The 22117-nt window shown below is 38.4% G+C and overlaps 1 protein-coding gene across 1 annotated transcript in view; it reads left to right on the top strand.

The window, feature by feature from the left end:
- Positions 1 to 15695, top strand: part of CERS2 (ceramide synthase 2) — a 95488-nt gene extending 79793 nt beyond the window's left edge. The window contains exons 9-11 of the mRNA XM_053705491.1: positions 4381 to 4487; positions 14157 to 14310; positions 14482 to 15695. Coding sequence (XP_053561466.1) covers positions 4381 to 4487; positions 14157 to 14310; positions 14482 to 14613 — 393 coding nt within the window. The 3' untranslated portion in view covers positions 14614 to 15695. The remainder of the gene's footprint in view (positions 1 to 4380; positions 4488 to 14156; positions 14311 to 14481) is intronic.
- The last annotated feature ends 6422 nt before the right edge of the window (positions 15696 to 22117 follow it).

A 22117-nucleotide genomic window follows, 5' to 3' on the forward strand; every position in this document is an offset into this window, starting at 1 on the left:
CCATCTTGCCGCCATCCAAATATATATCAGAGAAACTTCAGGGTTCCTTAACAGAAGTGCTCACCATTGCAATGCAGGCAAGTACTTCAAGATTGCAAGACAGAGTGGCGCGCACAATTACCTAATACAACCTCACTTCCAACTTGCATGAGAATTCCACATAGTTCAGTGATCAGGGCCACAGAATCCCCCCCCCATTTTTCTATGACCCACAAGTCTACATATTGCACTCAGAAATGCCAGATAGGCATACCATTTCAAACGATCAAGAAATTGCCCAAAAAAACTTCCACATCAAACTTCCAGCAATATGGAGTCCCTGGATAAATGGGAAAGTGATGTCCTACAAAGTATTGATGCTCACTTTAAGGATCTCAGACAGAGCATATTTGGACTTTTAGAGCACGCTAGGACTCTGACACAGACCACGCTACCCGTATCAGCCCAAGGGACATATCAATACCATCTCACCCAGGCAAATGCCGGTAAGGAAGAAAGAAGAGACAAACCCAACTGTCCTGATCCCTCAAGTAGAGCAGATGAGCCGCCCTATTCAACTTCGTCGAAACCTAGTACAGCGTCCATCTCTCCTGATTTGACGCAGAGAAGTTTATTGCTCGCCGGCCTAAAAGACTCTCTCAGGGCAGCAGCGGTGAGGAGGCGGGGGGGGAAGCGCGGTCTCTTACAGTGGCCAGAGCTCAACTCCGATCTGCTATTTGCCTTAACAGAGACACAGATCTCATCTGACTACTTTCACCATGCTTGATGAATGTGCACATAGGTCTCAAGGAGCTTGCTAACCTACACCAACTGGACTGCCACAGGACTGGAGTGGGCTAAACATAATCCGTAAAAAATAATTGTACATATGATGCAAATGGAAAGCATAATGATCTCTCCTCAACTTTTACTTGCTCACTTAAAATATTTTAGTTTTCTTCTCTCATGGTAGTCTATAATACTTTACTTTTTACTACGTTGTAGTGGTGGAATAATTGCACAGCCTACGTATACTCTCTCTATAGTCTTAGTCAAACAAATGGCGTATAGGGATTGTAAACTTCAGAAACATTTCTTATTTAAACCTGCATGTGGCATATTGCCAGGGGGTCTTTGATTTCCTTTAGATGGAGGAGCCTATACATAAATACTTTCACTTGAGTACCTACTATAGATAAGCACTAAGCTTTATTCAACTTATTATCCTATATATCTTCTCAAATAATTTTAGGATGGATGTTGCCAGCAGCCGGGGCAACATAGCCTATAGCATGAAAATAATGGGATTTGTCAGAAATTTCATAAGGAATAAGTATATCGTGAGTTTCTCTTCTGCCTGTACATAGGTACTGTTAGTGCCCTATTGGTAGTTGGATCCTTCATTTTGAATCTTTATTTTTTTTATTTTAAGCTTATGTTATGTTTGGAGTCACCCTATATTGCTACACTATTTTCTAAGTTCATGTATATCTTTACTTTATTCCCCCTCGAACTCTGGAATATTCTAGGACCCATATTATTTCACTATTTCCTAGGTTCATGTGTATATTTACTATCTGTTAAGACAACATACTTAATTCCGCATAAAACACTCGAAGACCCATAATTTACGGCATTTTAAGGGAGATTTACCAAGTTAATAGAATGAATATATGTTTCCCGGGCTATTTATAGTGTTCTCATGCCTAAAATAATTAAACATCTCTAAAATCATTTCATTCACCACCCATAGTTTCACAGGGTCTAAACTAGAGCGGCTCTCGCCCGCTGTCACTGTTCTTATATTATTGCTATACGCTATTGCTACTGTATATATATTTCATAAGCTACTATACTTTTCAATTGTTATATAATCTACATATTTGCTATCTATATTTCGGGCTAATTTATACTATACTATTTTCAGTATGCCATATTATTCCCACTCTCTATATACCATAATTGTGATGACATTGGTATTCTATAGGGTGTCTATATCTTTAGCTATTTAATACTACAATATGCCAAGGTCCAGGTACTATACTTTTCATAACATATTAACCCTTCAATTATTGTGATACTATTGTTATAGGTGGTGTACATCACATAAGCTAGTTAATAGCATGTAATCCAAGGTCTAAAAGTGTAATACTTTTCAATTGTTATTATATCATTTCTTTATATGACACCCATGTTTTTGTGCTATTCAATTCCATACTATCTCATGGTTTATTAGTGATATTTTTACTTCTCCTCTATGAGTAATACTTATGCAATTGGGTCCATGAGTGGTCTTTCAAGAACTTTGAGGACATTAACAACATATGAAGAGAGGGGTTCCAAGTTGTGATGTACAGTTTACTCATTGTGGTTCCATGGGTGATTCTTTTGCATGTTGCGAGTTGGCCCTAAATAGGGCAGTTATTTTTCTGTATTGGGACAATATTACATACCAAACATTGTATTATTACTTACATCTTATGTAAACTGTTTAAATGCTTATGTATTGCCTGACAACCTCAATAAAAAGTTATTGGGGAAAAAAAAATCTTCCTTTTTTACATAGAGATGCTCAGGTGATATTTTCCAGTCAGCTTTTTACAGTTATACTGCATTAGTTTAAAGTGATTTAGCATATGAGTATTATGTCCCTCTTAAGTAATAAAATGCAAATTTTCCATTGTTAGCTCTAAGTATTTAGCTTTGGTTTACAAACGGATATAAGATAAGGAAGCAAGTATGTGTACACAAAGTGATAAAATGAGATATTACCTGAAGCTTAACCCATTGTAATAGGGTGTGGTTTACAATCTGCAGCTGGTATAACAAGGAATTGGAAATACATTAATGGAAAAACAATTTTACAGTGTACTGTACCTTTAAGTATTTATTTATTTATTCCTAATTAAGAAATATGAATGTACAATACACAATTGAAACACTGAATATCCATATCCTATAAAATTCCATCTAGAGAAACAATCACCATATGAGATTTTCAACAATACTAAAAACTAAAAGTTCTGTGACCTTTAATAAATTAGAACACACAAAAAGCAATCCCAAAAAATAATTCCAAATATTAGTCGGTATCAAATTGCTTGATTTATAATCTGTTTGCCAAGCAATTTTAATTACAGTGCTTCTACTCGTGCACAGTAAGCTTTTGGTCACTGTAATGAATAATCATATTATCCCTACAGTTGCCTACAAATTCTCAGAACACATTCTCATTTGCTAAAATGACCAAGCTGTCCAACATCTGAGTCTTTGATTGAGCCTCCCTTAAAGGGACAGTCAACACGAGAATTGTTGTTTTAAAAGATAGATAATCCCTTAAATACAAATTCCCCAGTTTTGCATAACTAACAGTTATAATTATACACATTTTTACCTCTGTAATAACCTTGTATCTAAGCCTCAGCATACTGCCCCCTTATTTCAGTTCTTTTGACAGACTTGCAGTTTAGCCAATAGCTCAATGCTATCTATATGAAACACGTGAACTAATGCCCTCTAGTTGTGAAAAACTATCAAAATGCATTTAGATTAGAGGCGGCCTTCAAGGTCTAAGAAATTAGCATATGAACCTCCTAGGTTTAGCTTTTAACTAAGCAAAATTGGTGATAAAAGTAAATTGGAAAGTTGTTTAAAATTGCATGACCTATTTGAAACATGAAAGTTTTTTTTGGAATTAACTATCCCTTTAAAAAAAAAAAAAAAAAGTAACACCTTGAGGTCTAACGCTTTGGAAAAATATCAATAATTTTGGGTACCACATTAAGAAATGAAAGTGTAGGAAAGTCAAAATTAAACTTGCATGATTCCGATAGAGCATGTCATTTAAACTCACTTCTATTTTCAAATGTGCTTTGTTCTTTTGGTATCCATTGTTGAAAAAAGAATACGCAGATATCCTACACTTTATATCCTACATATACGCAGATATCCTACAAATTTGATAATAAAAGTGGAAAGTTGCTTAAAATTGTAAGTTCTATTTAAATCACGAAAGAAAATGTTGGGGTTTTCTGTCCCTTTAATGCCTCATTTTGCTGTCCATTTCACACGATTTAATGTATATCCAGCAGCTATAGTCTCTGGAACCCCTGGGATCCATACAGCTACTTAAGAGATTTTAATACACTGTAATGAAGTGCAGAACATAATGGATGCGTATTCATGAAGAAAGTATTGTTTTATAATAAAAAAAAGACCTGACGATTAAATTCCTGGTGCGTAATTACATTGAGCAAGTGAAATGTATTTCTGTAAAAAGAGATCCTTTTGTAAATAAAGTAAATGTTATACAATATTTACACTGACAAGTAATGCATTCGATATAGAAAAGTGCTTTGTATGTGAGAGTTGCTGACTCGAATCTCTTGTTTTTGTTTTTAGTCTGCGAAGATGTTTAATTATGCTGGTTGGACAGATACCTGTAACAGTATTTTTGTAGTGTTTGCAGTGGTGTTTATAGTAACAAGAATTATCATCTTTCCTTTCTGGTAAGTAGTTTCTATGTCTGTTTTAAGTTTTGATGTATGATATGTTTGCTCTAAGTGGGATTTAATATATATCCCTTTTGCTCTAAGTGGGATTTAATATATATCCCTTTTGCTCTAAGTGGGATTTAATATATATCCCTTTTGCTCTAAGTGGGATTTAATATATATCACTTTTGCTCTAAGTGGGATTTAATATATATCCCTTTTGCTCTAAGTGGGATTTAATATATATCCCTTTTGCTCTAAGTGGGATTTAATATATATCCCTTTTGCTCTAAGTGGGATTTAATATATATCCCTTTTGCTCTAAGTGGGATTTAATATATATCCCTTTTGCTCTAAGTGGGATTTAATATATATCCCTTTTGCTCTAAGTGGGATTTAATATATATCCCTTTTGCTCTAAGTGGGATTTAATATATATCCCTTTTGCTCTAAGTGGGATTTAATATATATCCCTTTTGCTCTAAGTGGGATTTAATATATATCCCTTTTGCTCTAAGTGGGATTTAATATATATCCCTTTTGCTCTAAGTGGGATTTAATATATATCCCTTTTGCTCTAAGTGGGATTTAATATATATCCCTTTTGCTCTAAGTGGGATTTAATATATATCCCTTTTGCTCTAAGTGGGATTTAATATATATCCCTTTTGCTCTAAGTGGGATTTAATATATATCCCTTTTGCTCTAAGTGGGATTTAATATATATCCCTTTTGCTCTAAGTGGGATTTAATATATATCCCTTTTGCTCTAAGTGGGATTTAATATATATCCCTTTTGCTCTAAGTGGGATTTAATATATATCCCTTTTGCTCTAAGTGGGATTTAATATATATCCCTTTTGCTCTAAGTGGGATTTAATATAGACCCCTTTTGCTCTAAGTGGGATTTAATATAGACCCCTTTCTATTTAAATCTGTCCAAAACCGTATAAGCTTTACATAAAGGTAGAAGTTACTGATATTTACGTTGAGGAAACATGCTTTTGAAACGCTAGGATTTACCAGTGCTACAAATAAAGGTGTCTTTCAGTCATAGGGCTCCATGTACTAAGCAGTCAGCGAGCTACCCGCAACAAATCTCGCGTCAAAACTCGCAAACTGATATGTACAAAGCCGTCAATTATGTTAAAACTCGCATCTTTAAAATTGCGAGCGTACTTATCCGCCAAACCTCGCTACCGCTCCATTTTTCACTGTAATTAGACACATTTGACCACCAACTCGCCAAAAAACGAATGTACTAAAAAATCTATTTGTCCGCTCGCTACAATTTCCGCTCCCACCTCGCTATTTTTGCCTCGCCACCTTTTAGGTGGCGGGCAAGGTACAAAACAATAGGAAAGTCAATCTAGACGCCAGTCTAGACATATATAAAAGGCAGTAATATCAGCATTGTACTTACAGCATAACTGGCGTCTAATTTGTCTCTCATTTCCATGTACATAAATTGCGCCCAATTTGTCGACTGTAATTAAAGAGTAATCTATTTAAATTTGTATTGTTAGTTGTCAATCTTTCTAATTATTTTTATATTAATATTTATATATTATCAGATCCAGATGAAGCCATATCCAAATTGTAAATAAATATTACAAAAATAACGCTCTGTTATCACTCTTCAAAAAATTTTGAACAATAATAAAGTTGTTTAGATAAGTTGAACTTTTATAGGAGCAAAATTCTATTCCCGCGACTACTATGATGTTCGTGACACCTTGCATGTCACGTGTTAATAATTGGCCAGACAATTCAACTGAAAGTTAAGTACCATCAGCTTAGTCGCGGCGAGCGAGGCGTCAAATTTATCAACAATCCGCAACTGCTCGCGGCGGGCTAGACTTGTCTATTTATTGGGGGAATATTAGTACATAGCGACAGCGGACACCATTTCGCCCGCGGCGAGTAACGGCGAGTTTATCCGCGTCTACAATGACGGATGAATTGACGGCTTAGTACATGGAGCCCATAAAGTATAGGAAAATTCATGCTGAAAGTTCCTTTATTTGCAGTGAGTTTATGCTGAGCTCAGCGCCTCCTGCCACCCACGACAGAACACTTTTTTTTTTTTTTTTTTTTTTTTAACCATGGGGTGACTTTTCCACCCCTTAGACAATAGCTTTCTATTTATCCGGTATAATGCAGATTGGCCCGCACGGCCATTGGATAAGAGGGAAAAAGTCACCTCATGGTTAAAAATAAATAAATAAATAAAGCGTTTTGCCGGAAGCGCTCAGCTTGGCATAAACTCGCTTCAAATAAACAACTTCCCCTTTATTTGCAGCACTGGTAATTCCTAGTGTTTCAAACATGCTAGGATTTACAATCCCTTTAAGTGCACATTACAATGAATTATGACTGCACGTCCATGTTTAGAGGCATAATAAAATTAGCTCAATGCCATAATTTCCTGAATCCCTTACTAAAAGTTATGAAATGGTTTGATTTTAAAAAGGAAATCTTGATGTTGACTCAAAGAGCTCTGTGACTTATGGAGCAGCTCAGAGAATAAAAATAAGTTTAGGATTTTTCATTTCAAATGGTTTATTACATTTTTCTAACAATAACAAAAATCAGAGGTACAAAAAGATATTGGATAAAGAGATACAAAGCAGCTGACAAGGTACCATGGTTTTAAAAAGCAAATAAGTGGTAAAACACACAGTCCCATTGTTCTAAGGAGGGTTGAGCCAAACTATAAGGGCCCGATCTAAACCTCACAAGCTCACGCCTACTCGCAAGGGCTGCCCTGTTGGAATTATCATAAAAAAGAGGCAGTCCCTGCAAGTGATGAGACGCGGTCTAATGCAGACATCCTCAAACTTAGCCCTCCTGAGGTTTTGGAACTACATTTCCCATGATGCTCAGCGAGCTGATATGCTGGCTGTGCATCATGGGAAATGTAGTTCCAAAGCCTCTGGAGGGCCAAGTTTTTAAGGATGTCTGGTCTAATGGATGTAGCTGGAAAGGGACACTTCGCACTGTGGATTGAAGTGAGCAGCAAATTCTGCAGCCAATATAAATCGCATTACGCTGCTTTCTGCATATAGCATCTTACATTTGCCTCGATTTCCATATGCATGTGTTTTTCTATTAGGGTTATAAGTAATTAATTTAAATGTTTTGAGAAAAGCTCGTCGCCTTTTAGTTTGCGAGAAAAAAACCAAGATCTGTAGTGCGAAAATCTTTACAGAATTAGACTGGGATTATGAAAAAAATGCTTTGTATTTTGTACTTGTTTTGAAGAATTTCTAAGTGATTTCTGCACATCAAGTGGATTTAAATTACGTAATTTTATATACTTTTTTTTTTAATACGATTTTAGGTTTTGTTACTATTTTTGATGCACCTAAACTATACTTTTTTTACTGCGTATATTTGTGGTAATGGTTAAATTAATAGTTTTGTAAGATTTCTTTTAAAATATTTTTATTGTGCACTTTTATAATATCCGCATCTCCTCCCCATACGAAAATGCAGTGTATGATCCATAGCAAAGCACGGTTTTCAGGTTAAAAAGTGGCTTTAGATCATTCCACCAGGGAAATAGAAGTACTGGCGAACATTCTTTAATAATCTCGCCAGCCCAGGGACCTTTAGATCATTGAGCCCTAAATCTTTGCTCATAACTCTTCCAAAAAGACTCACTCTGAGCAGTGATGTATATAGTGTTGCTTTGAAAAAGTGTCCCTGTTACAGAGGTTAATTGATGCAGTTTCAGGATATGAAAAATATAACTTCTAATACAAAGGGCATACAGTAAAAAATTAGTCTTGGTATCCCAATGTGAATAAACAGTTGAGTCCACAATCCATTACTCTTGGGAATTACTCTCACTGTGACTAGGTGTAGGCAAATATTCCCAAACCCCTAGAGCTTTATATTACACCTCCCACTTCTATGATAGTTCATCTAGGTAGGAAAAGAAACAAACAAAAATAATAAGGGAGCCAGGAAAAAAGATGAACAAACCATCACCAATATATAACATGGGGGGGTATTGTGGACTCTTACCACCATGAAAGAAATACATTTTCTTTTGTAAAAGTGGTAAGAGTCCATGATCCATTACGCCTGATAATACCAAAGCTGTGAAGAGTCCACGAGTAATAGCAACAAAAAAAAGAAAAAGGGTGGGATATTTTTTCCATACAGAAACTAAATCCAAAACCGTTCAAAGAAAATTCTATTATTTATTTACTTAAAAAAAAACTACTGGAAAATTAAGCATAAACGACAGCCTGAAGGACTTTACTATCAAAAGTTGTCTCGGAATAAGCAGAGACATCAAAATTGTAGCATTTATTAAAAGTATGCAAACATCACCAAGTAATTGCCTTGAAAACCCAAGATGTAGCCACTGATCTGGTAGAATGAGCAGTAATCCGTTTAGCTGGCGTCTGACCCATCTACAAGTAAGCCTCATGAATCAAAAGCTTCAAATAAGACAACAAGGACACAGCAAAAACTTTCTGACCACCCTTAGTAACATCTGAACAGTCTGAAACACTTAGTATCATGAAGATAATACTTTAATGCTCTAACCACATCCAGATTGTGAAGAAGCCTTTCTGTAGTATTCCAAGGATTAGGACATAAAGAAGGGACAACAATTTCTGGACTTTTATATATTATCAAGACACAACCTTTAGGTTAATAAAAATCAAATTTAGTTCTCAAAACTGCCTTATCCTGATAGAAAAAAAAAGATGGCTCAAACTTTCAAAGAACTAGCAGATACATACTTATTCAAACCATCTTGCAAAAATTGCAGAATCCTAGAAATTCTGAAAGAATGCCAGGAAATAAGTTTTACAAACTTCATAATTTTTTTCTTAATTACTGGATTTTGAGCTTCAATCAGAGTTTTATTCACAGAATCTGAAAAACCACTACGCCTAAGAACTAACCGTAGAGCTTTTCAGATCCAATGGTAAAAATGGACCTTGACACAGAAGATCTGGCCTTAAAGAAAGGGGCCAAGGAGGACAGCTGGACAGGATACGTGTACCAAACTATATAAGTAAGGAAACAAATACCCCCTCCAATAGAACTGCAGTTGTAACTATGGAGCCCGTATAGGGAGCTGCCTCTGTATACCTATATGGTACTAACAATTGCACCAAAACGAGTGCACATGCACACTCAAATGCCCAAAGCTTTTTAGAAAGTCATAATATTTGAGAAAAGTATTATTTGAGAAAATATTTGAGAAAAGTATTGCACCTCCTTTATCAAATGCGTGATACAAACATTTTGAATAGTACAAAAAGCAGTATACAGAGTACATTACCCCTTCACCTTAAATAACCCCAAATGGCTCCTGACAACGCCGAGCCGCGTCCGCGGCCCGCATGCTGCATATCCGGAAGTTGCGTAACCGGAAGTTGTGTCATCAACGTGTATCACGTGATGACGTCTGTTGCCATAGTGACATAGGTTGTTGTCGTACGATATCATAGGCAAACCGGAGAGGCTTATTCATCTGTCAAAAGGATAAAGATTACAGTAATCATCAGCCAATATCTACATTTACTCTGCCTAAGTCACATACTAATGCAGACAGTAATGTTATAGGAGCCATATGTGAATAATAAAAACAATAGAAGCAGCTACTCACTAATGATCAATAGCAGCTTAAATAAAAACATAGTGTTATATATAGAGGATATACGTTGTTACAAACATTTAGAAAAACATTGGGAAAACATTGGTATATATGTATTTATCATTAAATGGATATTGGGAATTCTTTAAAGTACCATATATATATATAAATAACCCAAACCTTAAATAATGCATATAACCAATATATTTGTTATTCATGTTTCCTGGAGTATGGCAGAAGATACCAGAGGACTTGAAGCGGTCATATTTGCACATCAATGTCATATAAAAATAGATAAATATATATGACAATAAAAAGTGAGGATAAAAAATGGGTTTATGAAAAACACAGGTAAGAGAAAAAGGTTCAGTTTCCAGTGTAAAATGGTGAGAAATCCAGCATGGTGTTTAACCCTCTAGGTGTTATGGTATCCAGAGTGTAATGTGTGTATGTATATATATTCCCAATATCCATTTAATGATAAATACATATATACCAATGTTTTTCTAAATGCTTGTAACAACGTATATCCTCTATATATATATATATATATATATATATATATATATATATATATATAACACTATGATTTTATTTAAGCCGCTATTGATCATTAGTGAGTAGCTGCTTCTATTGTTTTTATTATTCACATATGGCTCTTATAACGTTATTGTCTGCATTAGTATGTGACTTAGGCAGAGTAAATGTAGATATTGGCTGATGATTGCTGTAATCTTTATCCTTTTGACAGATGAATAAGCCTCTCCGGTTTGCCTATGATATCGTAAGACAACAACCTATGTCACTATGGCAACAGACGTCATCACGTGATACACGTTGATGACGCAACTTCCGGATATGCAGCATGCGGACGCGGCTCGGCGTTGTCAGGAGCCATTTGGGGTTATTTAAGGTGAAGGGGTAATGTACTCTGTATACTGCTTTTTGTACTATTCAAAATGTTTGTATCACACATTTGATAAAGGAGGTGCAATACCTCCGAAACGGCATGCATCTTAAAATTATTTATTAAAGGCTAAGTTTTAACTTTTTCAGTGAGTGCCTTTTTCTATCTATGGATGTTGGACTATTTCTAAGTGCACCCTGGAGGTTGCTATAATTTATGGAGTGCCTTTTCTAAATATATATATATATATATATATATATATATATATATATAACCTCGTCAAGGTCCTTTCCAATATCTGGGACCCTAAAACAGCCACACAATGCAAGCTTGTGGCTCTGGGGACAGCACAGCTTCCTGTGAGTGCCAGTGGCACCCAGGGCTGAGCATGTTGCAGGGTCATGGGATGTGTACCCGGTCCGGTATGAGAGTGCAGTTCCCTTCCGTGTTTTGTATATGTCTAGGGTGATTACATATGCCTGTGCACCCTTCCCTTGTTCCCAGTTTGTTTGGATTTGAAAGCTTGCATTGTGTGGCTGTTTTAGGGTCCCAGGTATTGGAAATGACCTTGACGGGCTTGTCCTATTTGGCCAGATGCGGTAACTAACCTTTCCATTTTTGCTTTCAAATCTTAGCTGAGAGCTTGTGAGTGAGTGCTGGGTTTTCTCTGTGTGTTGTATTTGTTTTTTAATTTTCCCTATGGTTCTTGCACCCAGACCTGTCTGGGGTTAACTGCCTGTGGCTCTGGGGACAGCACAGCTTCCTGTGAGTGCCAGTGGCACCCAGAGCTGAGCATGTTGCAGGGTCATGGGATGTATATGTATATTTTATAGTCCCACTTAGAACTGCACACCATATAAATGTTCGAAGTAGCTGCCAGGGTGCAATGTCAGAATAGATATCCACTGTTCAAAAAAAGGACAGCACTCACTGGTCTTAAAAAATTATAATATAACTTTTAATTCTACAAGGGGTTAAAATCCAGGGGTAAACATGACGTTTCGATGCCTAACTGGCATCTTTATCAAATGTCCCAAAGAAAAAGAGGTAGTTCCTGAGAGGGCACATCGGCTATGTGATTTTCCGATGAAAGCATAAGGTCTCTGGCTGTCTTTTCCCAATTTATAGTGACTGAGGCTATTTGCAGCTGATTTCAGACCTCTTCGCGCCGTAACAAGAGAAGTCCGCCACACCCACAAATCTCGTGATAGGTCAACATGTTCCGTGTCTATCACAGCTGTGTTTACACAACGCATGGCTTATTATCATATACGTCGAGATGTTCCTTTATACTCCGCCCTACAATGATGCGGCTAGCAAATCCCACGGCTGTGGGAGGTTGGATCGTCACCATGTACACCCACTTGTCACGCCTTTATCGAGGTCAGGACCAATCATATGGCAAACCTTGTGTGGATAGAAGTTCAGAATGCTTCTGGCATAACAATGCCGTAATCGGAGAACAAAATCTTCTTTCGGCCAGCCAAGTTATGGTGCATGCTCACTCCTCTCATCATGTCAGCCGTAGTTGTGACAAACAAAAGCCATGCAAGGCAAAGAGATATGGGGTGTCTTGCACATATATATATTCCAAACAAAAGTATATGCCCCACACATTGCGGGTACTCCCCCACTAGTTCAATGTAGATATCATTATGAGAGTGTGAATACACTGAATCAGAGTATGTCTTGTTACGATATTCTTCTGTATATGTAATCAGCATGTGGGATGTTGGATCATCTCAGTTAGCAATGCGCATCATATACTCAAAGCAGCACATAAGCCAGAGAAGAAAAAAAGAAGAAAGGAAAGAAAAAAGAAAAAGCAAGATAGACATAGAGGTAAAGGAATAAGTGCATAGTTGGAACTGTAGAATTATGGGCCTCCCCCTTTATCCTTAATAGGAGATGCAAAGATAGTTAATAGAGGATTATAATAAACTAAGGCAGAGAAAGTCATTTATCCAATAAAAGGTCCAAAATCTAGTTTAAACGATGGCGAATAGAGTATCTTTTATTTTTATGTGGATGTTGGAAAGAGTCCCCCGTCTGCATGGAATTGCAGTTAACATATTCACCACATCGATAGCATCCATTTTTTCTCGATTTTAACCATGTATCCGTTTGATAGCTGCCTTTAGGGTCTGTTTTCATAAGTAAGTCTCTAATACTTTTTGCCCGTCTGTACACCACTCTCGGTGGTTTCGTTTTCCAACTCTCAAGACCCTTGTCTGTTTCAAGGAGATCCCATCTCTTATGGACAGATTCATGTATGGTGGTATGTAAGGGAGAGAATGTAGTGATGACGTTAAGTGATTTGTCATCAATATTAGTTACATCTCTAGTCCTAATGAGTGTCTCTTGATTGGAATCATCTAATGTCTGTCTCGCCTTGGCAATATCTTGTTTGTCATATTGTCTTGCTTTTAATTTTAAGCACATAGAGTCCAACTGTGACTCACATAGTGCGGGTTCAGAATTGTTTCTTATCACTCTCGTGAGTTGAGAGGAAATTATACCCAGCTTCTGATGCCGAGGTGTCTATCTCTCCAGATTTTTAGAAGCCAAGGCTGCATTAAATTAGTGCATTGAGACAGGGACCAGTGGAGACAAAGATAAGATTAACTACCATAGAAGTGGGAGGGGTTATCTTTGCCTCCTCCGTGTGGCAGGGAGAGTTATTCCCAGGAATAATGGATTGTGGACTCTTACCACCTTTTATGAAATAAATAAGGTTAAAGGGATTGATAATAAACAACTTGAGTGTACCACATGAGAGGAAGGGTAGATGTAAAGGTGAGGTCGCTCCCATTAAATACGAAAACCCTGAAAAGAAAGGAGAGGAGAAGAGTAGTGTGGGCCAATAACTATGGATTATAATGGTGTTTAAAATATAGAAATTGCTAATGGTTGAAAACAAATTTCTAAATGACCCAGTCCATAGAACCTTATTTTTAGCTCTGGTATTTTCTTAATTATTCCTATCACTATATTAAATATGTCTATGGGGGTGTCTCCTAGGTTTCAAAGTAATGTAAAAACACTTTACACCAGGAGCTGACAGATGTATTCGGCAACCAGGATACAGCATATGAGTCACTTTCTGTGTGCCTGACCACAAATTAACTGTCTAAAATATATTTTTCTTTAGGATCCTACACTGTACCTGGGTTTACCCAATGGAAAGTTATGCACCCTTCTTTGGGTATTACTTCTTCAATGTCATGCTTTGGGTTCTCCAGTGTTTGCATATCTTCTGGGCATACCTCATCCTTCGAATGGCCCACAAGTTTCTTACTGGAAAGGTAGGTAAAATGTCTTGAGATTAGGGTTAGATATTCCAGTGCATTGTTTTAGATGTTGCTGTAAAACAGCATAACTTTCTTTATTAAAAAAAGTAGGATTAGACAATTGTGGTATCTGTTAGACTATATTACATGATAGGCTTACTGTTCTGATTTAATGTCTCCCACCAGCTGGAGCAGGATGAAAGAAGTGACAGAGACGAGACCGATATCCCTGATGAAGAGGAAGAAGAACACACCAAGAATGGATTTCTTTCAAATGGGCATTCAGTACAGAATAACAACCACCATAAAGCAGATTGACCTTGGAGTAGTGTGGCTCTTCTGCTTCTAATATCGCTTCCTAAACTAGTAATTTCTAAGGAACATGTTTAAATCCTTAAGCCATTATTTCTAATTATACATGAATCCACACTGTTCTAAAATTATACATCTTGAAGACACAGATCATCATCTCAGTGACTTGAATGTCCAGTAGACTTTCTCCACTGGACCTCAGGAAGTTGAAGTAATCAGATTTAGAAGGAAATGTATTAATGCTTAAAAATGTCCTTAAATGGAGATAGCGACTTTAATTTTATGAACTTGTCTCAATCATCTTCCGTTATCTCTTGCTGCTTTAGAATTGTAAAGAAGAACATATGGATCACATAATGTTGTTTTATTTAATGCTATCTTTGATTTACAAATTTAGGACCCTCGATTTTCCCAATCACTAGCTGATCTTGCAATTCTGGTTTGTTGTTATCCAGTGAGAACTCTCTATTGAACATAGGAGAGTGAGGGTCTTATGACCTGGAGACACAACCTTGCTTAATCAGTCTTTTCAGTATGGTTGATTTCTACCTACATAGATTTATTGTCATTTGATGAACACATGCCTTGTACAGGCATGTAGGAGGTTGACCTGTTTCTGTACATCTTTTGTATTTATGATTCCCCCCCCCTCTCTCAAACCATATTATATCTAATATACAAGATATGAGTATTTATCACAGTCTCGATTTAGAGATTTGTTTTTAGAATTCTGTTTGCTAGTCCTAGAACCATACACACTAAAGCGACACAATTTAATATATCTCACTCTGGATTTTGCTTTTACAATCCAACTCATAATACAGAATCCGCTAGTTCCTTTTTTTTGTTTTGTTGCCAAGACATGCTTCAGTATCAGTCAATGACTCCTAAGATGATCCAGTAGGAGGCATTGTATTTTTAGATCTACTGTTGCAGCTTTAAGTTATTTGCAGTGTCACCTTGAATCAGAAAATCATATTGTTGATAAAAACAAATATTACCAAGATGGTCCATCTTGTTTATTATGATTTATAGTCTTGCATTATTTTTATCTTTGTCAATTTTCTAATAAAATACATTTTTCCTTGTTTTGGATTGCTGAAAGGTAAAAAAGTTTCATCCGCTGCATAGTTGGACATAATAAAACTTGTCTAGCAAACAAGGTAAAAATAAAAAAAATATTCAAGTATTCTTTTTACCGGGGAAGGCTTTGAAACAATAATGTAACTTTCTCAAATATCTGAGATTTCCTAAACAAACAATTAGTGTTTGTAACCAATCAATTGCAAGCAATATTATTGTAAATTAAAAGGAAAAATTGTAAATACTACTAACCAAAATTGTACATACTTTCTCTTACTTGGTGTATTCAGTCCACGGATTCATCCTTACTTGTGGGATATTCTCAATCCCTACAGGAAGTGGCAAAGAGAGCACACGGCAAGCTGTCCATATAGCTCCCCTCAGGCTCCGCCCCCCCCAGTCATTCTCTTTGCCGCTCTAACAAGTAGCATCTCCACGGGGGTGGTAAAGAGTATGTGGTGTTAGATTTGTAGTTTTATTTCTTCAATCAAGAGTTTGTTATTTTAAAATAGTGCCGGTTTGTACTATTTACTCTGAGGCAGAAAATGATGAAGATTTCTGCTGAGAGGAAAAAGATTTTAGCATGTTGTAACTAAAATCCATGGCTGTTCCCACACAGGACTGTTGAGTACCGGAGAACTTCAGTTGGGGGGAACAGTTTGCAGGCTTATACTGCTTAAGGTATGCTCAGTCATTTTTTTCTAACAAGACTTGGTAGTGCTAGAAGACTGACAGAAATCCCATGAGGGAAGGTAAGCCATTTTCTGAGACACAGTATAGAATGATGGCTTCAGTTAAGGGCTTAAATACTGGTAGACACTGTGATGGGCTAAAATGATTACTTTATTAAGGTAATCTTATATTTATTAAGCTTTTTTAAACGTTGAAAACACTTTTTGGGGATTTTTTTACGCCTGGCATTTTATAAGACGGCTAATCTGACTCAGAAAGGCCCCATAACTCTGGAGAAGGAAGAAGGGGGCCTCATTTTCGCACCTCAATTGCGCAGTTGATTTGCAACACAGCTCCACGCAGCTTCATGTGCATAGCCTTTAGAGTACAGGAGGACTTCAGGGAGGCTTAATTTACACCTGCAAATAACCCTAAAGGAAGGTAAAGCCACAGCAAAGACTGTGGCATAGTACTGTAGTGGGTTAAACCGGGTATTTACTTCATTTTGCTCTGGTTTGGGCATTAAGGGGTTAAATGAAAACTTGTGTGCAATCATTTCAAGGCATTAGGATCATGTGGTGAAAATTTCATTAAGAGCGGATGTTTTTTGATTTGGTAAAAAAGTGTGTGCCTTTTTTATTATTTAAAGAGACAGTAACATTTTTTCAAAAGGTATTTTTTTTCAATATTTTAGTGTTGTCTGAGTCTGTCAAACATGTCTGAGCCTTCAGATAGACCTTGTTCTTTGTGTTCAAAAGCCATGGCAGTACCCCCATAGCATTTATGTTTAAAGTGTGCAAAAACATCTAAGCATTTTAAAGATCATCCAGTGACAATTAAAAATGCTGCCCAAGATGATTCCTTAACGGAGGGTAATGAGGATAGTCCTTCCTCCCCCCATGTGTCTACACCAGTTACGCCCGCGCAAGCGATGCCTAGTACCTCTAGCGCATTGGCCCCTATTACTTTACAGCAAATAGCAGCAGTAATGGATAATTCCCTTGCAGCATTTTTATCCAAACTGCCAGTTTGGATAAGCAATCTGAAGCTTTGGATAATTTATCTGTAGTACCCTCACAAAACTCAGAGGTTGCAGTGAGGGGAAGGGCTGTCTGAGGGAGAAATTTCTGACACAGGAAAAGTTTCTCAGCAGGCAGAGTCAGATTCCTTAGCGTTTAAATTTAAGCTGGAACACCTCCGCGTCCTGCTTAAGGAGGTTTTAGCTACGCTGGATGATTGTGACCCCATGGTGGTCCCTGAAAAATTGTGTAAAATGGACAGATATTTAGAGGTCCCTGTATACACTGAGGCATTTCCGATCCCAAAGAGGGTGGCGGATATTGTGACTAGGGAGTGGGAGAGACCAGGTGTGTACCCTTTGTTCCCCCCACCTATCTTTAAGAAAATGTTCCCCATAAACGACCCTAGGCGGGACGCGTGGCAGACGGTCCCTAAGGTAGAGGGGGCTGTTTCAACACTTGCTAAGCGCACAACTATACCAATAGAGGACAATTGTGCTTTCAAAGATCCTATGGATAAAAAATTGGAAGGATTGCTGAAGAAAATTTTTGTTCAGCAAGGTTTTCTCCTTCAACCAATTGCCTGCATTATCCCGGTAACTACTGCAGCGGCTTTTTGGTTCGAGGCCCTGGAGGAGTCGCTCCAGAGGGAGACTTCATACGATGAGGTCATGGATAGAATTCACGCTTTAAAGCTGGCTAATTCTTTTATCACTGATGCCGCTTTCCAATTAGCTAAACTAGCGGCGAAAAACTCAGGTTTTGCCATCATGGTGCGACGAGCGCTTTGGCTCAAATCGTGGTCGGCGGATGTGTCGTCCAAAACAAAACTGTTAAATATTCCCTTCAAGGGGAAAACCCTTTTCGGCCCAGAGCTGAAAGAAATTATTTCAGATATCACTGGAGGCAAGGGCCATGCCCTTCCACAAGATAGGCCGTTTAAGGCCAAAAACAAGGCTAATTATCGCTCCTTTCGCAACTTCAGGAGCGGACCTGCTGCAACCTCTGCTGCCGCAAAGCAAGATAACGCTTCCCAGCCCAAGGCAACCTGGAATCCCTTGCAGGGCTGGAATAAGGGTAAACAGGCCAAGAAGCCTGCTCCTGCTACCAAGACACCATGAAGGGGTAGCCCCCGATCCGGAATCGGATCTGTTGGGGGGCAGACATTCTCTCTTTGCTCAGGCTTGGGCAAGAGATGTTCCGGATCCCTGGGCATTAGAAATAGTTGCTCAGGGGTATCTTCTAGAATTCAAGGACTCTCCCCCAAGGGGAAGGTTCCACATTTCTCGTTTGTCTTCAGACCAAACAAAGAAACAGGCATTCTTACGCTGTGTAGAAGATCTACTAAAAATGGGAGTGATACACCCAGTTCCAATTGCAGAACAAGGACTGGGCTTTTACTCAAACCTGTTCGTAGTTCCCAAAAAGGAAGGAACTTTCAGGCCAATCCTGGATCTAAAAATTCTAAACAAATTCCTCAGAGTTCCGTCTTTCAAGATGGAAACCATTCGGACAATCTTGCCGATGATCCAGGAAGGTCAATATATGACTACCATGGATCTAAAGGATGCGTACCTACATATACCTATTCACAAAGATCACCATCAGTTCCTAAGGTTCGCCTTTCTGGACAAACATTACCAGTTCGTGGCCCTTCCTTTCGGGTTGGCCACCGCTCCCAGAATTTTCACAAAGATGCTAGGGTCCCTTCTGGCGGTACTAAGACCGCGGGGCATTGCAGTAGCACCTTACCTAGACGACATATTAGTACAGGCGTCGTCCTTTCACAGAGCCAAGGCTCATACGGACATCGTTCTGGCCTTTCTAAGGGCTCACGGGTGGAAGGTGAACGTAGAAAAGAGTTCTCTGTCCCAGCTCACAAGGGTTCCCTTTCTGGGAACATTAATAGACTCGGCAGAAATGAGAATCTTTCTGACAGAGGTCAGAAAGTCAAAACTGTTGAATACAGTGCATGGAAGTAATTGGTTTAATGGTTGCGGCTATGGACGTAGTCCCTTTCGCCCGAATCCATCTCAGACCACTGCAACTGTGCATGCTCAAGCAGTGGAATGGAGATTATGCAGATTTATCTCCTCAAATTCAAATGGACCAAAAAACCAGAGACTCTCTTCTCTGGTGGTTGTCTCAAGATCACCTGTCTCAGGGAATGAGTTTCCGCAGACCGGAGTGGATCATTGTCACGACCGATGCCAGTCTGGTAGGCTGGGGTGCGGTCTGGAACTCCCTGAAGGAGGTTTTTGCTCAGCTTTGGGGCATTCCAGAGTTGGATCTGATGGCGTCCCGTCAGAACACCAAACTTCCCCTTTACGGATCCAGATCCAGGGATCCCAAGGCGGCATTGATAGATGCATTAATAGCGCATTGGTCATTCAGTCTAGCTTATGTCTTTCCACCGTTTCCTCTTCTCCCTCGGCTAATAGCCAGAATCAAACAGGAGAAGGCTTCGGTAATTCTGATAGCGCCTGCGTGGCCACGCAGGACTTGGTATGCAGACCTAGTGGGCATGTCATCGGTCCCACCATGTAAACTGCCATCGAGACAGGATCTTCTAATCCAAGGTCCTTTCAAGCATCCAAATCTATTTTCTCTGCAACTGACTGCTTGGAGTTTGAACGCTTAATCCTAGCTAAGCGGGGGTTCTCTGAATCAGTTATAGATACTCTGATACAGGCCAGAAAGCCTGTCACCAGGAAAATTTACCATAAGATATGGCGGAAATATCTTTGTTGGTGTGAATCCAAGGGTTACTCGTGGAGTAAAGTTAGGATTCCAAGGATATTGTCTTTTCTCCAAGAAGGTTTGGAGAAAGGTCTGTCAGCTAGTTCCTTAAAGGGACAGATATCTGCTCTGTCTATTCTGTTACACAAGCGTCTGGCAGCTGTACCAGACGTCCAGGTGTTTGCACAGGCCTTAGTTAGAATCAAGCCTGTTTACAAGCCTGTGGCTCCTCCATGGAGTCTAAATTTAGTTCTTTCAGTTCTTCAAGGGGTTCCGTTTGAACCTTTGCATTCCATAGATATCAAGTTATTATCTTGGAAAGTTTTGTTTTTAGTAGCAATTTCTTCTGCCCGAAGAGTTTCTGAATTGTCTGCTTTGCAGTGTAATTCACCCTATCTGGTGTTCCATGCAGATAAGGTTGTTTTGCGTACCAAACCTGGTTTTCTTCCAAAAGTGGTTTCTAATAAGAATATTAACCAGGAAATCATTGTTCCTTCTCTGTGTCCTAATCCAGTTTCTAGGAAGGAACGACTTTTACACAATCTTGACGTGGTTCGTGCCTTAAAATTCTATTTAAAGGCAACTAATGATTTCAGACAAACATCATCCTTGTTTGTTGTCTATTCTGGTAAGAGGAGAGGTCAGAAAGCGACTGCTACCTCTCTCTCTCTCTCCTTCTGAACGAATTACAGCTCATTCCACCAGAGCTGTGGCTTCCACATGGGCTTTCAAGAACGAGGCTTCTGTTGAACAGATTTGTAAGGCAGCGACTTGGTCTTCGCTGCATACATTTGCCAAATTTTACAAATTCGATAGTTTTGCTTCTTCGGAGGCTATTTTTGGGAGAAAGGTTTTGCAAGCAGTGGTGCCTTCCGTTTAGGTTACCTGACTTGTTCCCTCCCTTCATCCATGTCCTATTGCTTTGGTATTGGTATCCCACAAGTAAGGATGAATCTGTGGACTGAATACACCAAGTAAGAGAAAACAGAATCTATGCTTACCTGATAAATTACTTTCTCTTACAGGTGTATTCAGTCCACGGCCCGCCCTGATATTTAAGTCAGGTTCAAATTTATTTTACAATAACTACAGTCACCACTGCACCCTATGGTTCTCCTTTTTCTCCTAACCGTTGGTCGAATGACTGGGGGGGCGGAGCCTGAGGGGAGCTATATGGACAGCTTGCTGTGTGCTCTCTTTGCCACTTCCTGTAGGGATTGAGAATATCCCACAAGTAAGGATGAATCCGTGGACTGAATACACCTGTAAGAGAAAGTAATTTATCAGGTAAGCATAAATTCTGTTTTCAACACGTCACTCAAAATATGTGTAAAGCATATACATAATTTATAGTCTGATGAAGAAATACAAATTGATTAAATTTGTGCATATGCGCTTTTTTTTTTCTTAGAGAATGCATATATGCAGAAAGTGGGGTTTATTAATGCATCTGCCTTCTATAAAGAGGTGGGTTTTTGTTTTTACCTGTGACGGCCTTTGTAATGATCATTGGTAGCTAAGTTTTTTTTTATTATTTTACTAGACAAATCCATTGATATCTGCCTTATTCTGTAGCACTAGGTACATGAGTAGGGATATTTATTTCATATAGGTGGCAAGAGTCCGTGAGCTAGTGACGTATGAGATATATATTCCTACCAGGAGGGGGGCAATGTTTCCCAAACTTCAAATGCCTATAAATACACCTCCCACGTCACTCGTACCTCAGTTTTACAAACTTTGCCTCCTTAGGAGGTGGTAAAGCATGATGTGCTTGATTTCTTCTGTAAAAGGTGCTTCTAAGAAAATTGTAACCCAGTTTCTCTCTAAGTACAGTGTTTGAGGGATGTGAAGGGAGTATTGCCTGACACCATATTTTCGCCTAAGGGAAATCTCTGTAAATTCGGTTGTGGGGATTCATCTGCTGCCTCCCTTTACAGATCGACATTTATACTCCTCTACCATTACCTCTGCTGAAATGTTTCAGTACTGGTTTG

Source organism: Bombina bombina, chromosome 1 (assembly GCF_027579735.1).
Source record: "Bombina bombina isolate aBomBom1 chromosome 1, aBomBom1.pri, whole genome shotgun sequence".
NCBI classification, from domain to species: Eukaryota; Metazoa; Chordata; class Amphibia; order Anura; family Bombinatoridae; genus Bombina; species Bombina bombina.